Here is an 11039-nt window from a genome sequence, read left to right as displayed (position 1 = left end):
CCCCCCCCCCCCCCCCCGCCCTATTGTCAGCCGGTCAAATTGTTGTTGTCATGGACGTTGTTGACAAGTTTGACTTTTCTACGTTTGCTGCCAACTCGTTGGCGAATGTGATGAAGACCGGCAAATTGCGGGCCAACAGCGAGCTCCTCGCTCCGCCGCTGCCACGGCCGAACGCAGCCATGATGTCCAAGGCTGCCTTGCATTCAGGCTCGGGCCAAGCCACTACGCTTGCTCCCCAAGACTCGCAACTTGGTGCAAGATCGCCTGGATCTATCTCGCAATCGTTGTCAGATGCGTCGGGATCCGATCCGGACGAGCCGCCGGCCAAGCGGCAAAAGAAGTGGAACCTCATGCCGTTCTCAGAACTCATCAACAGGGCACAACACCATGCTCTCAAGGCAACCAGCGCGCGTGTGGCGGATGCTGGTCTTGCCGCCGCCGCTGCTGTTGTCCGCGAGTCCTCCGGCGGCTCGGTCCGCAACCGGTCGCACACTCCGCCGACCGCCCCGGTCGCGGTCGGCGTTACGGCTGGCGAGAGTGGCAACGTGCCGACGCCTAACGAAGCCGCCGCCCTCTTCCCGGCCGCCGTTGCTGCTGCCGCTGCCGCCGCAGGCCACATTAACCCGACGGTGCCGATCCATCCGACACAGGCGCAGCAGCTGGCCCAACAGGCCAAGCTTGCGCAGATGCAGGCGCAGGCCGCAGCCCATGCTCAGGCGCAGCAGGCGCAGCAGCTGCTCATTCTTCAGCAGCAGCAGCTGCAGCAGCAACAGCTCATGCTGCAGCGGCTGAAGGAGGCCGAGTGGATCCGCCAGCAGCAGCAGGCACAGCAGCAGGCGCAGCAGCAGGCGCAGCAGCTGTACATGATGGGCTTGGGTGGTTCGTCACTCGGCATGTCGATGGGCATGGGAACCATGCAGCAGCCGCTCTATCCCACGTCGTCGCCATCGCCGTTTGGCAACCCGATGCACGCGCAGCAGATGCTCTCGTCGCAGTTTGGCTCGTACATTTCTTCGTCGCAGGCCATGGGCATGATGTCTATGGGCACGCCCTCCTCGTCGAACTCAATGATGGCTATGCAGGCCCAGAGCGCTGTTGCTCCTCCTGTCTATCAAGGTCAGCACGCGTTTCCGCTGCTTGCCCCGCCGCACACCATGCCGGCACCGTCGCCGCTTCAATCAGCGCCTGTACCGGCGTCTGCTCTGCCGCCCGCCCGCCCGTTCCCACCTGCCAAGCAGGCCAAGCAGGCCGAGAAGGCCAAGCAAGCCAAGCAGGCCAAGACAACAGCATCACCCAAGTCGTCGCGCAAGCGCAAGCGCTGTGCACCGGCTGCCGCCACTGCTGCTTCCTCCTCGGCCGCCGACCGCCAGGCGCTCGAGGCTCTGCTTTCGTTCACCAGCTGAGCACGCCTGCCACGCCTCCTTTATCTCCTGCTTGCCACCTCCTTGCACCTTGTTCGTACCCTAGAACTCATACACGGCCTCGACTGCAATCTGGAATGCATCGAACGGCTCCTGGTTCTTGGTCTCCACCACAATGGTGAGCACGACCTCCCTGCCCGACTCGATCTCCATGTAAACTGCTGCACGCCCGACCTCGCCCGGCTCGCTCTTGCCCGCACTCCCGCTCTTGCCCTTGCCCTTGCCGCTCGCCTCGGCTTCCTCGCTCTTGCCGTCGCCGCCGTCGCCGCCCTCGCTCGCCCCGGCCTCATTGCTGGCCTCGGCCTCGGCCGCCGCAGCTGCCTCAGATGTCAGCACAAGTGCCGCGTTGAGCGTCTTGGTCGTCGTCGTCGTGTTCACCCCAGTCACCTTGAACTCGTGGTATCCGCTGACCTTGAACTCGCCGTCAGGTCCTTGCTGTACCCCATGCCATGCGTCATAAGTCTGTCGCCGGTGCAGAGCGATCGCGATCATGATCACCTTGAACTCGTGGTATCCGCTGACCTTGAACTCGCCGTCAGGTCCTTGCTGTACCCCATGCCATGCGTCATAAGTCTGTCGCCGGTGCAGAGCGATCGCGATCATGATCATGATCATGGTCATGGACATGATCATGTTCAGCAAAGACCCTCCCCCCCCCCCCCACCCCATCACTCACGGCACGTACAGCTTTCATCAGACCCTGTGAGACTGCGGTGACCTGGACGCCCTCATGCTCCACTGTCTGACTTTGTGCTTCGCTCATGTTCGTGTAGATGGCTCCAACGAGGCGACGAGTGTGCGGTCGAAGCTGCTGAGCTGCCAACTGCAGCGTTTACGGCGGCCAGACTGCAGCCCTGTCCCCGGGACTCGGCTGAAGAGGGCTTTTCCGGTTGATCTACACCACAACGCACTGTATTGCATGGTCGTAGTCCAGCCGTGATCAAGACACGCGGCTCCATTGCTGCCTTGGCCAACCTCGTTCTGAACGGTCATCGAAGCTGGACACTAGAGCTGGGCTGGGGCAGAGCAACTATCAAGCCACGGCAGCTATTAGCCAAGATCCCACCTCACCACCGCCGGGCCAACTGAGCTACATCCACGCGCTTCGTGGAGCGTGTATGCTACTCGATCACCAGGCTGGTGGCTGGTGCGTGTTGGGTTCGCTGGCACGGCGGCCTACACTCACACTCGTCGCGGCCTTTCAAACTTTTGGCCGATGGCTTTCGACCTCCTCGGGTACGTTAACTAAGCTAGCATGCGGAGCAGACACTCAGCATACCAAGGTATTTCGTCATACTGACATTGACATACGCTAGCCTATTTTGCTCGCGGATAGTCGCGTGGAAATGATGGTGGCTTGTTGTGTGCAGTGTGTAGCGCCTTGTGCGTGTTGGGCGTCACCTTGGCGCGCCAACGGACAAAGCTGTGACGAGCAGCGAGGACATTGGCAATGGCGTGAGCATCGCTACAGAGGGCCGGGAAGGACAACATAAGGCAGGTGAGGTTGCTGGAGAGACGGTTACTAACGGATGCTCATGTTGAGCGTGAGTGCAGTCACTTTGGCGTGTCCGAGCCGATGCCGCCTGCCAGGACTGGCGCGCCGTCCAACGGGACCAAGATCCTCATGCCCTCGGTGAGACCCATCGATTACATCAACGGAACGGCCGAGGAAAAGGCGGCGGCCATCAAAGCGGCTGGTCTTCCTTCGGATCATCCCAACTTTCATCGCATGTATGAACTGACCGCGTATCGTGAGGCCTACTCGCCGCCACGCCATTCGCGCCATGGCGCCACCCAGCTGATGCAGGAGAACGAGCGCGAGTCGGCGAGCCAGCACGCTGCCCGCAACATCGAGGAGGGCCGCAAGCTTGCCATGGGCTCACTCTCGCGCGACGCCTATCTCGGCCTCAAGCAGGCGCTCCAGCGCGGCTCGCTGGCCACGCCCAGTGCCTTTGCCGCCATGATGCAGGAGGACGCCGCCGCCGCCGCCGTTGCGCCGCCTGCACCGCCTGTCGCTGCCACTCCGCCGCCTGCACAGAACCACATGGAGACTCGGCGCGATCTACAGTACGAGCTGCAGCAACAAGCTGCATACGAGGCGGCTATGGCCGAGCAGGCTGCGTACGAGCAGGCGCAGCAGCAGGCTGCGTACGAGCAGGCTGCGTACGAGCAGGCCCAGCACCACCAGACCGCATACGAGCAGGCCCAGGTCGAGGCCCAGTACCGCACGGCCGAGACACCGGCACCTGACCGCGCACGCCATGCAGCCGAGACACCTGGCCCGGCAACGGTGTACGATTCGGCGCACGAGGCGCAGGCCGAGTACGAGCATCGTCACTCTCCTCGGGCCCAGCAGACTGCCCCGGCGGCGCCTTCCTCTGACGGTGCCAGCGACGACTTTGAGTACTACTTTGAAGACGTGGTTGTTGCCGATCCGCAGGCCGAGCTCCGCGCGTATCAGGAGGAGCAGAAGCGCAAGGTCCTCGAGTTCAACAAGCGCATGCTTGAGGAGAAGCAGGCTGCCACAGCGCGTGCTCGCATGCTCGAGTTGCAGGAGGCCGAGAACGAGCGCCGCCGCGACGCCGCTGCTGCCGCCGCCGAGCGCGCCCGCGCTGCCGCCGAGAAGCAGCGGCAAATCGAGGCCGCTCAGGCCCAGCTGGCGCAAGTGGAAGAGCGTCAGCGGCGCGAGGCCCAGGCCACCTACGCCGAGCAGATGGCTGAGCGCCGCCGGCTCGAGGTGCTTGCGCAGCGCGACGCGCTCACCGCCACATACGCCGACAACTCGGACAGGCGTGAGCTCGCACAGACGCTACAGGAGCAGATTGCTGCTCGCCGTGAGCGCGAGCTGCGGCAGCGCGCCGCTGATGCCGCCGTCCACTACGAAGGCTCTCTTCCGCTCAAGCCGGCGTACTCGACCGAGGCTGCTCGCTCCGCGCAAGAAAAGTACCGTCAGGAGCTGCAAGCCCAGATTGCACTCACCCGCGAGCGTCGCATGCAGGATGCCCTCCGCGAGCTGCAGGAGGACACCCAGCGTGCCCGCGACGTCGATGCCCGCAACTCAACCGCCAACTTTGACTGGAACGAGCACCGCGCCGCTGTCCGCGCCAAGCTTCAGGCCGAGTGGGAGGCCAACATGGCCGCCAAGCAGGACCGCGAGATGCGTGAGCGCCTCGCAGACATCCAGGACGCCCGCACCGCCATCGAGCGCGACGTCGCCGCCGCCGCCGCAGAGCGTGAGGCCAAGATTCGCGAGCAGGAGAACAGCCGCAAGATGGTCTCTGTCCTCCAGGCCCAGATGGCCAACAAGCGCGAGCGCGAACTCCGCGAGGCCCTCTACGATGCCCAGTTTGCCGCCCCGGCCATCACCATCAACGCCAAGGGCCAGTACGTCCAGCGCGTCCGCCGCAAGCGTCGCAAAGCTCCTCGCCAGAGCAATGCCTGATCCATCCATGCATCTGCTCCTCTCTCGCCTGCCCATCAAACGTCAACGCCCTCTTCCCTCCAAAACTCCCAACCCCCCAAACCGACCTCGTCGCCTTGCCCCGGCCAGGCGCCACCCGACAGCGCCACTCAGCACTCAGCCCACCTCTCCCCGTTGTGGCAGAATGAGCTCGGCAGCGGAGAATGAGTGCGACAACAGCCAAGGCGAGATGGAACGCATGCTCTCGTCGCTTAGTGGCGAGCACCAAGTGACTGCGAGAGGAGCCGTGGAGCAGATTGAGGAGCTGACCTCGCGAGCTCATGCCCTTGCAGCTGAAGTGGCTCAGCTGAAAGCTGTCCTGGGTGAAGATCCGGCTCCGGTTGCTCAACCTGATGAAGATCCCCAACTTGCTCGTCTTCGTGCCATTCGCGATGAAATCTTCTCCATTCAGTCCACCGTCTCTGAGCTCACGCTCGTTGTCTACACCGCCGCCATGCAGTCTGCTGTTGAGTCTCGCCTGGAAGAGCTTGACGAGAAGGATGCAGAGGAGGCGGCGGCATTGAGCTCAGGCCAGGATGCACGCTTGTCGACGTGCTCAAAGGGAAAGAACGAGATCGATGCTGTCGACGGGCGCGCGGTGTCGCCAGAGGACTCGGCCAAGCTTGGTGACGACGTCGACAGCGATCAAGACGTTCCGGTTGTGGTCACCCGTGGCGCAAAACGGGCTGCTGCCCGTGCCGTCACTGCCAGCCAGCCCACATCACCACCGGCTCAGCGCCGCGAGCTCGATGTCACTCGGACTGGCATCCGCAAGGCTCTGCTGCTCCTTGTCCTCGTCGTCGCCTTTGCTTTTGGCGTCTCGCTCATTGTTTACTCGATCCGCGCTCGGAGCCATGCTGTACACACTGACCTCTGAACAAACACAACTCACAGACCATGGGCGTTGGCCTCGGAGACCAGCGAGTCGACTTGGTCGCGCAGCGCACCGGTGAGCATCTCCACCCGCGCTTGCAGCGCCGCGTTCGAGACAGAGACCGCCGCCTTTCGCGGTGACGTGCTCCCGCGCGTCGGTGATCGCAGCCGCGGCCCGCCTCTCCGCGCGCTCTGTGTGCCGAGCGCCATAAGCCGCAGCGAGTCGGCCTCGGCCTGCTCGCGCCGCAGCAGCGCCGAGTGCTTCCGCCGCAGCGCTTCGTGCGCGTTGCGCTCGGCCCGAAGCTCCTCGGTTGCCGACGCGCTCAGCGCCTGTGCCTGGTGCAGCTGCGACGAGAGGCTCTGGATTTGCGCCTGCGCCTCAGCAAGTGACTTGACCTTGCCTGAAAGCTCAGCCTCGACACCCGCAGCGTCGTTGCGCGCGTTGGTTGCTGTAGCCCGCGCCGACGCCAGCTGTGTCTCCAGTGTCTCGCGCTCGTACTCGACGTCGGCCAACCGCTGCTCTTTCTCCGCTAGCGCCCGCTGGCACTCGTCGAGCGCGGTCCGCAGCGACTTCACCGCCGCTGCGTCGGTATCAGCCTTGCCAGCGAGCGCATCATAGTCGGTCTGCAGCGCCGTGAGTTGGACGTCGGTCCGCTCGAGCGCAGCCTCAAACTGGCCCGCCGTCGCCAGCAACTCCTTCTCGCGCGTCTTGTACTCGGCAACAAGACGGTCCAGCGAGGCCACCTCGTCCTGAAGCCGCACCACGTCCTCGTCGCGCGCCTTGATCTTACCTAGCAGCCGGCTCTCAGACTCGGCAAAGTTGGTCAGCTGCGTGTGCTGCGCCGCAACGTGCGCCTCGAGCTCGCGGATCCGCTCATTGGTCGCCCGCACTGCCGCGTGAGTCTCTGCCACACGCGCAGCTCCCTCGTCGAGCGCAGCTTGCTGTTTTCCAGCTCAAAGCCACGCTCCTCGAGCTCCACCTGTGCCATCTCGAGGAGCGAATTGGCCTCAGACAGCTGCTCGCTCTTTTCGGCGAGCTGAGCCCGCGCTTCCGACAGCCGCTCACGAGTCTCGTCGCCTGCTCCACGTGCGTCCTCGACTGCCCGCTCCAGCATAGCAATGCGCTCGCTGGCAGCAGTGGCCGAGTCGCGTGCGTCGCGCGCATCTCGCTTGGCGCTGTCGAGATCAGCCTCGGCTCGCGCAAGCTGGCCCTCCAGCTGACTTATCTTGGACTTGAACGCGTCGTTGCGCGACCGAAGCGACGCCAACGCGTCCTTGTCCGCCGCGCTTTGGGTCCGCAGCGCGTCGAGCCGCATCATGTCCAGCTCGTGACTCTGCAGCCGGGCCTGTACCTCACTCAGCTGCGCCGCCGTGCTACCGGCTGCAGACGCCTCCTCCTTCAGGCTCGCCACCTGCGCTTCCAGCGCCGCCACCCGTCCGGTAGCGCGCTCGACCTCGCTGCTCTTGCCGTTGAGCTTCTCCTGCAACTGAGCGATGGTTTGTGCGTCGTCGCGCGCCCGTGTCGCCGCCGTTTCGGCCGCGCTCGCCGCCACCGCCAGCTCGCGGTTGGCCGCCTCGCGCTCGCTGGCCAGCGCCGCAAGCTTGTCTTGCATCGCCTCTGCCGACCGCACGGCCTCGAGAAGCGAGGCCTTGAGCTCGGCTGCTGACTCGCGGGCCGCGTCGCGCTCGGCTGTCACTGTCTCGAGCTTCATCTTTGCTCGCTCAGCTTCCAGCTCGGCAGCCGCGATCGCAACCGGCTTCTCGGCTGCCGCCGCTGCAGCTGCACGGGAAACTTGGCGCAGCTCATCAGCAAGCTGCTCGTTGCGGGCGTGGAGCTTGGTGTTGCTGCTCTCGAGCTCCTTCACCTTGGCCAGCGCCGTCCGAAGGCCGGCGCGGAGCTTGCTGGCGTCGTCCTTCGCGGCGCTGCCGGTCTCGCGCTCATTCTTGAGCTCATCCTCGCGCATGGCAAGGAGCTTAAGTGCCTTGCGCAGCTGTGACTTGAGTATCAGCCGCTCCTTCTCGACATCAACGAGCGAGAGCTCCGAGTTGGTGAGCTCGGCGTCGAGCTCACGCACAGCGCGCTCAAGCTCGGCCTGCTCCGACCCGGCGGCGCTCGGCTTGTCGGCACCATCGCCTACCACCCGCGACTGCGGCGGCGCTTCAAGAGTCAGTGGCTGTGATGACGCCACTGTTGGCGGTCTCTCCTGCGGCCGAGGGCCCTTGGCCGACGCCGACGCCGCAAACGCCGAGTTCCCAGCCTCCAGTGACTCGAGTCGCGATCGCAGGACTGAGAGTTCTGACAGTAGGGAGGTCGACGCGTCGGCGTCGTTAGCAGAGGAAACCGGAGGAGATCGGACCGGCGACGGCACCGTTGCCTGCGGCGCATGTCGCTGCGGCGGCGACGACGGCGGGACCGACGACGTGTTTAGCAGCGACGACCGGAGCGCCGAGCTCGACGCTGCAATGGATGACGTCACGGGCGATGGATAGTAAGCCAGAGACGACGATGAAGATGCCACCGGAGGTCCTGCGCTCGACCCATACCCGAGCCGGCGGCGGGGCCCATGACTGGCCTGCAGGCGACGATTCGGTCGGCGTGGACGGGGAGGCGAGCCGCCCGAGGCAATGCGCGAGCGCAGCGAGGAGATCCGTCCGAGAAGATCGTTGTTCATGGCTCACCCGTACACTCCCGCTAACGTCTCGTCGAACAAGCCGTCGAGTCTTTGTCACGCGCCAAGTGTTTGCTCTCTCTCGCCCTTGTCACCGTTTGCTACTCTCTCACTGTCCCGCGCTCGTCAACCACCGCGCCCGCCTGTCGACTGGCGAGCTTTCGACCGAGGGACACGTTTTCGCGCGCAATTCAAAATTTTTGAACTTTTTCCGTACCACTCGCCACTTCCACTTGCTCACCCCAGGCACGTCCAACGACCTCGGCGTCTTCATCCAGCCAGCCACCAATCTCGCGCTTGCCACCGTAGCAGGAAAGCTGCGTGTCATAAGGCCTACCACCGCCGAACGGTCATAGATACACGCACTTGTGGGAATTATAGCATGTTTCGTGGCCTGCCGCGGAGGAAGCTCCAGGAGCTGTGCAAGGCTGTCGGCATCAAAGCGAATCAAAAGGTACGTCTACGGCCTGGATAGCCTGCTGGCGGCAACGTGCTTGATCGATGAAGCGACTCACGCGGACTGGGAGCAGAATGCCGTCATGGCTGACGCTCTCGCGGCGTACTACGCCGGCGGCATCGACGGGGCGACCGAGTCGGACTCGGACTTTGAGACGATGGTGGCCGGGAGCGAGCAGCCAAACGAGAAGGTTAAGGCCAAAGCAAAGACCAAGACAGCATCCCGCAGCCGTCGGCGGGTCCGCAAGCCTGTCCACAAGCCGACGTGCAAGTATGGCATCAAGTGCTTCAACATCGACGAGCGCCACATCGCCAAGTTTGTGCATCCACACGGCCACGATCCGTACCTCGCCAAGTACCGCAACGACGCGGCGCTGTCGTCCGAGACCGAGTCCGGCTCGACCGAGATTGAGAGCAAGGCCACAGACAGCTACGACGGCTTCTCGACCATCGATGTACTGGCGCCGGGTGACGACAACTCGCTTGTCGACTCGGAGCTCGAGACAGACGACGGACTCGGCTCGGCCTCGGACTCGTCGACTACCATCGGCCTTGCCGCCATTCCTGCCACACCGTCGCCGAGCAGCTCGTCGCGCTCGCCGGACTCGGTGCCGCACTCGGTGGCGGCGGCCGCGCTGCGGGCGCAGTTGCGGGCGCCGACCGGCTCGCCCATCATGCTCACCACTCGCGAGCTGGCGGCGGCAGCGCCGACGTTCAAGCTGTGGAAGCCGCCGCCGCCGCCATGCCGACGGGCGCCGCTGGCTCCCGTCAACCGCTAGCAAGCTGTGTGTACAGATGTAAACTCTTTTAAAGATCCGCGAGCGAGAGCGGGGCCCGGAGCGACGACGCGGCGACTGCGGCCCGCGACGACGCCAGCGCGGCGTCGGCCGAGAACTCGGCTCGGCGGGCGGAGGTGAACGGGCGGAGCGGGGCGGTCGACGGAGCAGATGGCGGACGCCGCGAAATCCGCGGCCGCGGCCGTGCCGCCGGCACCCGCGACGAGCGGATGGCAGCGGATGCCGCTGAGCTGGCCGCCATGTTGGCTGAGAGTGTGAGCGCCTCGAGTGAGGTCAGCGCCGCCGACGCCGCTGCTGGCCGGCTACGCGGAGGCGAGGGGGAGAGCGACATGGCCGCAATAGCGTGCTTCAGCTGGGCAAACGTCGGTGCACTCCCATCAACAGCCAGGATGTGCGGGACCGAGCCGAGCGGCTGCGACCGCGGCGGAGTGTCCCACAGCGAGCGGGCCTCGAGCTCGGCAATGCGCGAGTTGGCGGCTGAGACTGCAGCACGGGTCCGTGCCACCTGGCTCCGCACATCAGGCGAGAGCCGAATGCCCTCGGATCTAATCTGTGCCGCAAGGACCGCTGTTGACGACGCTGCCGTGTTGAGCGAGGCGCCGACCGGCGGCTGCAGCGCCATGTGTGTTGCTAGCGCCGGCGCCGCTGGTGGCCCTGGTGCTGGGCCTCCACGTCTGCTCCGCCTGGCGTCGAGTGGATCGACAGCCGCAGCTGTGCGACTCATCGCCCGTCTGCTTGCCAGCACCCGCTCGCTCGCCTCTGCCGCGGGCCTCCGTGTCAATCGTGCGCTCGCCACGAGCCCTGCTGATGCCAGCGGCTGCCTCGGCGGCATGTGCGGGCGATCTGTGCGCGGTGGGAGCGGTTCGAGCTTAGGCGGTGCATAGGCTGGGACAGCCTCGCCTCTCATCCGCGAGAGGGACTCTGCAAAGATCCGCTGTGACGGCGACGAGCCTCCGCCGTGGCTTGTTGGCGCAGCGCTGGCTGATGATGCTGGCGCAGAGGAGAGTCTTGCCTGACTCTGCCCATAGCTTGCCGTCTGAGCAGCCAACCGACTCTTCTGTTCGACCTTTTCAAACCGAGAGCGAATATCACCGTCATCGTGCCCATACCCAGTCCCGCCCCGTCGATGAGAGCCTGCCGCGCTGTCGCGTGTCCTGTTGGCGCCCTTTGAGCCAGGTGCCAGCCAAGCCGGGAGGTACGCCGGCTGAGAGCGAGCTGGGGTTAGTTGAGACATACCTCACAGTGTATGCGTGTGTATGGTGTATGTGTGTGTGGGTGGGGGGGTGGGGGGGGGGTGGGGGGGGGGGGTGGGTGGGGTGGGTGGGTGGGTGGGTGGTGGTGGTGGTGGTGTGTGTGTGTGTGT

The 11039-nt window shown here is 64.9% G+C and overlaps 6 protein-coding genes across 6 annotated transcripts; 3 read left to right on the top strand and 3 right to left on the bottom strand.

Moving 5' to 3' along the window:
* The first annotated feature begins 1 nt into the window (after position 1).
* AMSG_00574 (uncharacterized protein) lies at positions 2–1594 on the top strand. Its single transcript, XM_013907391.1, has one exon. The coding sequence runs from the start codon at positions 51–53 to the stop codon at positions 1401–1403; it is 1353 nt and encodes a 450-aa protein (XP_013762845.1). The 5' UTR covers positions 2–50; the 3' UTR covers positions 1404–1594.
* On the bottom strand, positions 1464–2184 carry AMSG_00573 (uncharacterized protein; the record flags this gene model as incomplete). The annotated part of the gene is made up of 2 exons (XM_013907390.1): positions 1464–1967; positions 2107–2184. 2 exons carry the CDS (start codon positions 2182–2184, stop codon positions 1464–1466), a joined length of 582 nt encoding a protein of 193 aa, XP_013762844.1.
* Positions 2185–2997: 813 nt separating this feature from the next.
* On the top strand, positions 2998–4943 carry AMSG_00572 (uncharacterized protein; the record flags this gene model as incomplete). The annotated part of the gene is made up of 1 exon (XM_013907389.1): positions 2998–4943. One exon carries the CDS (start codon positions 2998–3000, stop codon positions 4861–4863), a length of 1866 nt encoding a protein of 621 aa, XP_013762843.1. The 3' UTR covers positions 4864–4943.
* An 826-nt stretch (positions 4944–5769) lies between these two features.
* AMSG_00570 (uncharacterized protein) lies at positions 5770–8426 on the bottom strand (the record flags this gene model as incomplete). Its single annotated transcript, XM_013907388.1, has 2 exons — positions 5770–6692; positions 6719–8426. The coding sequence occupies 2 exons, from the start codon at positions 8424–8426 to the stop codon at positions 5770–5772; spliced, it is 2631 nt and encodes an 876-aa protein (XP_013762842.1).
* A 536-nt stretch (positions 8427–8962) lies between these two features.
* On the top strand, positions 8963–9658 carry AMSG_00569 (uncharacterized protein; the record flags this gene model as incomplete). Its single annotated transcript, XM_013907387.1, has 1 exon — positions 8963–9658. One exon carries the CDS (start codon positions 8963–8965, stop codon positions 9656–9658), a length of 696 nt encoding a protein of 231 aa, XP_013762841.1.
* An 11-nt stretch (positions 9659–9669) lies between these two features.
* Positions 9670–10298, bottom strand: AMSG_00568 (uncharacterized protein; the record flags this gene model as incomplete). The annotated part of the gene is made up of 1 exon (XM_013907386.1): positions 9670–10298. One exon carries the CDS (start codon positions 10296–10298, stop codon positions 9687–9689), a length of 612 nt encoding a protein of 203 aa, XP_013762840.1. The 3' UTR covers positions 9670–9686.
* Between the last annotated feature and the right edge of the window lie 741 nt (positions 10299–11039).

Source organism: Thecamonas trahens, assembly GCF_000142905.1.
Source record: "Thecamonas trahens ATCC 50062 unplaced genomic scaffold supercont1.2, whole genome shotgun sequence".
NCBI lineage: Eukaryota > Apusomonadida > Apusomonadidae > Thecamonas > Thecamonas trahens.
This window is presented reverse-complemented; position numbering and strand designations above follow the sequence as displayed.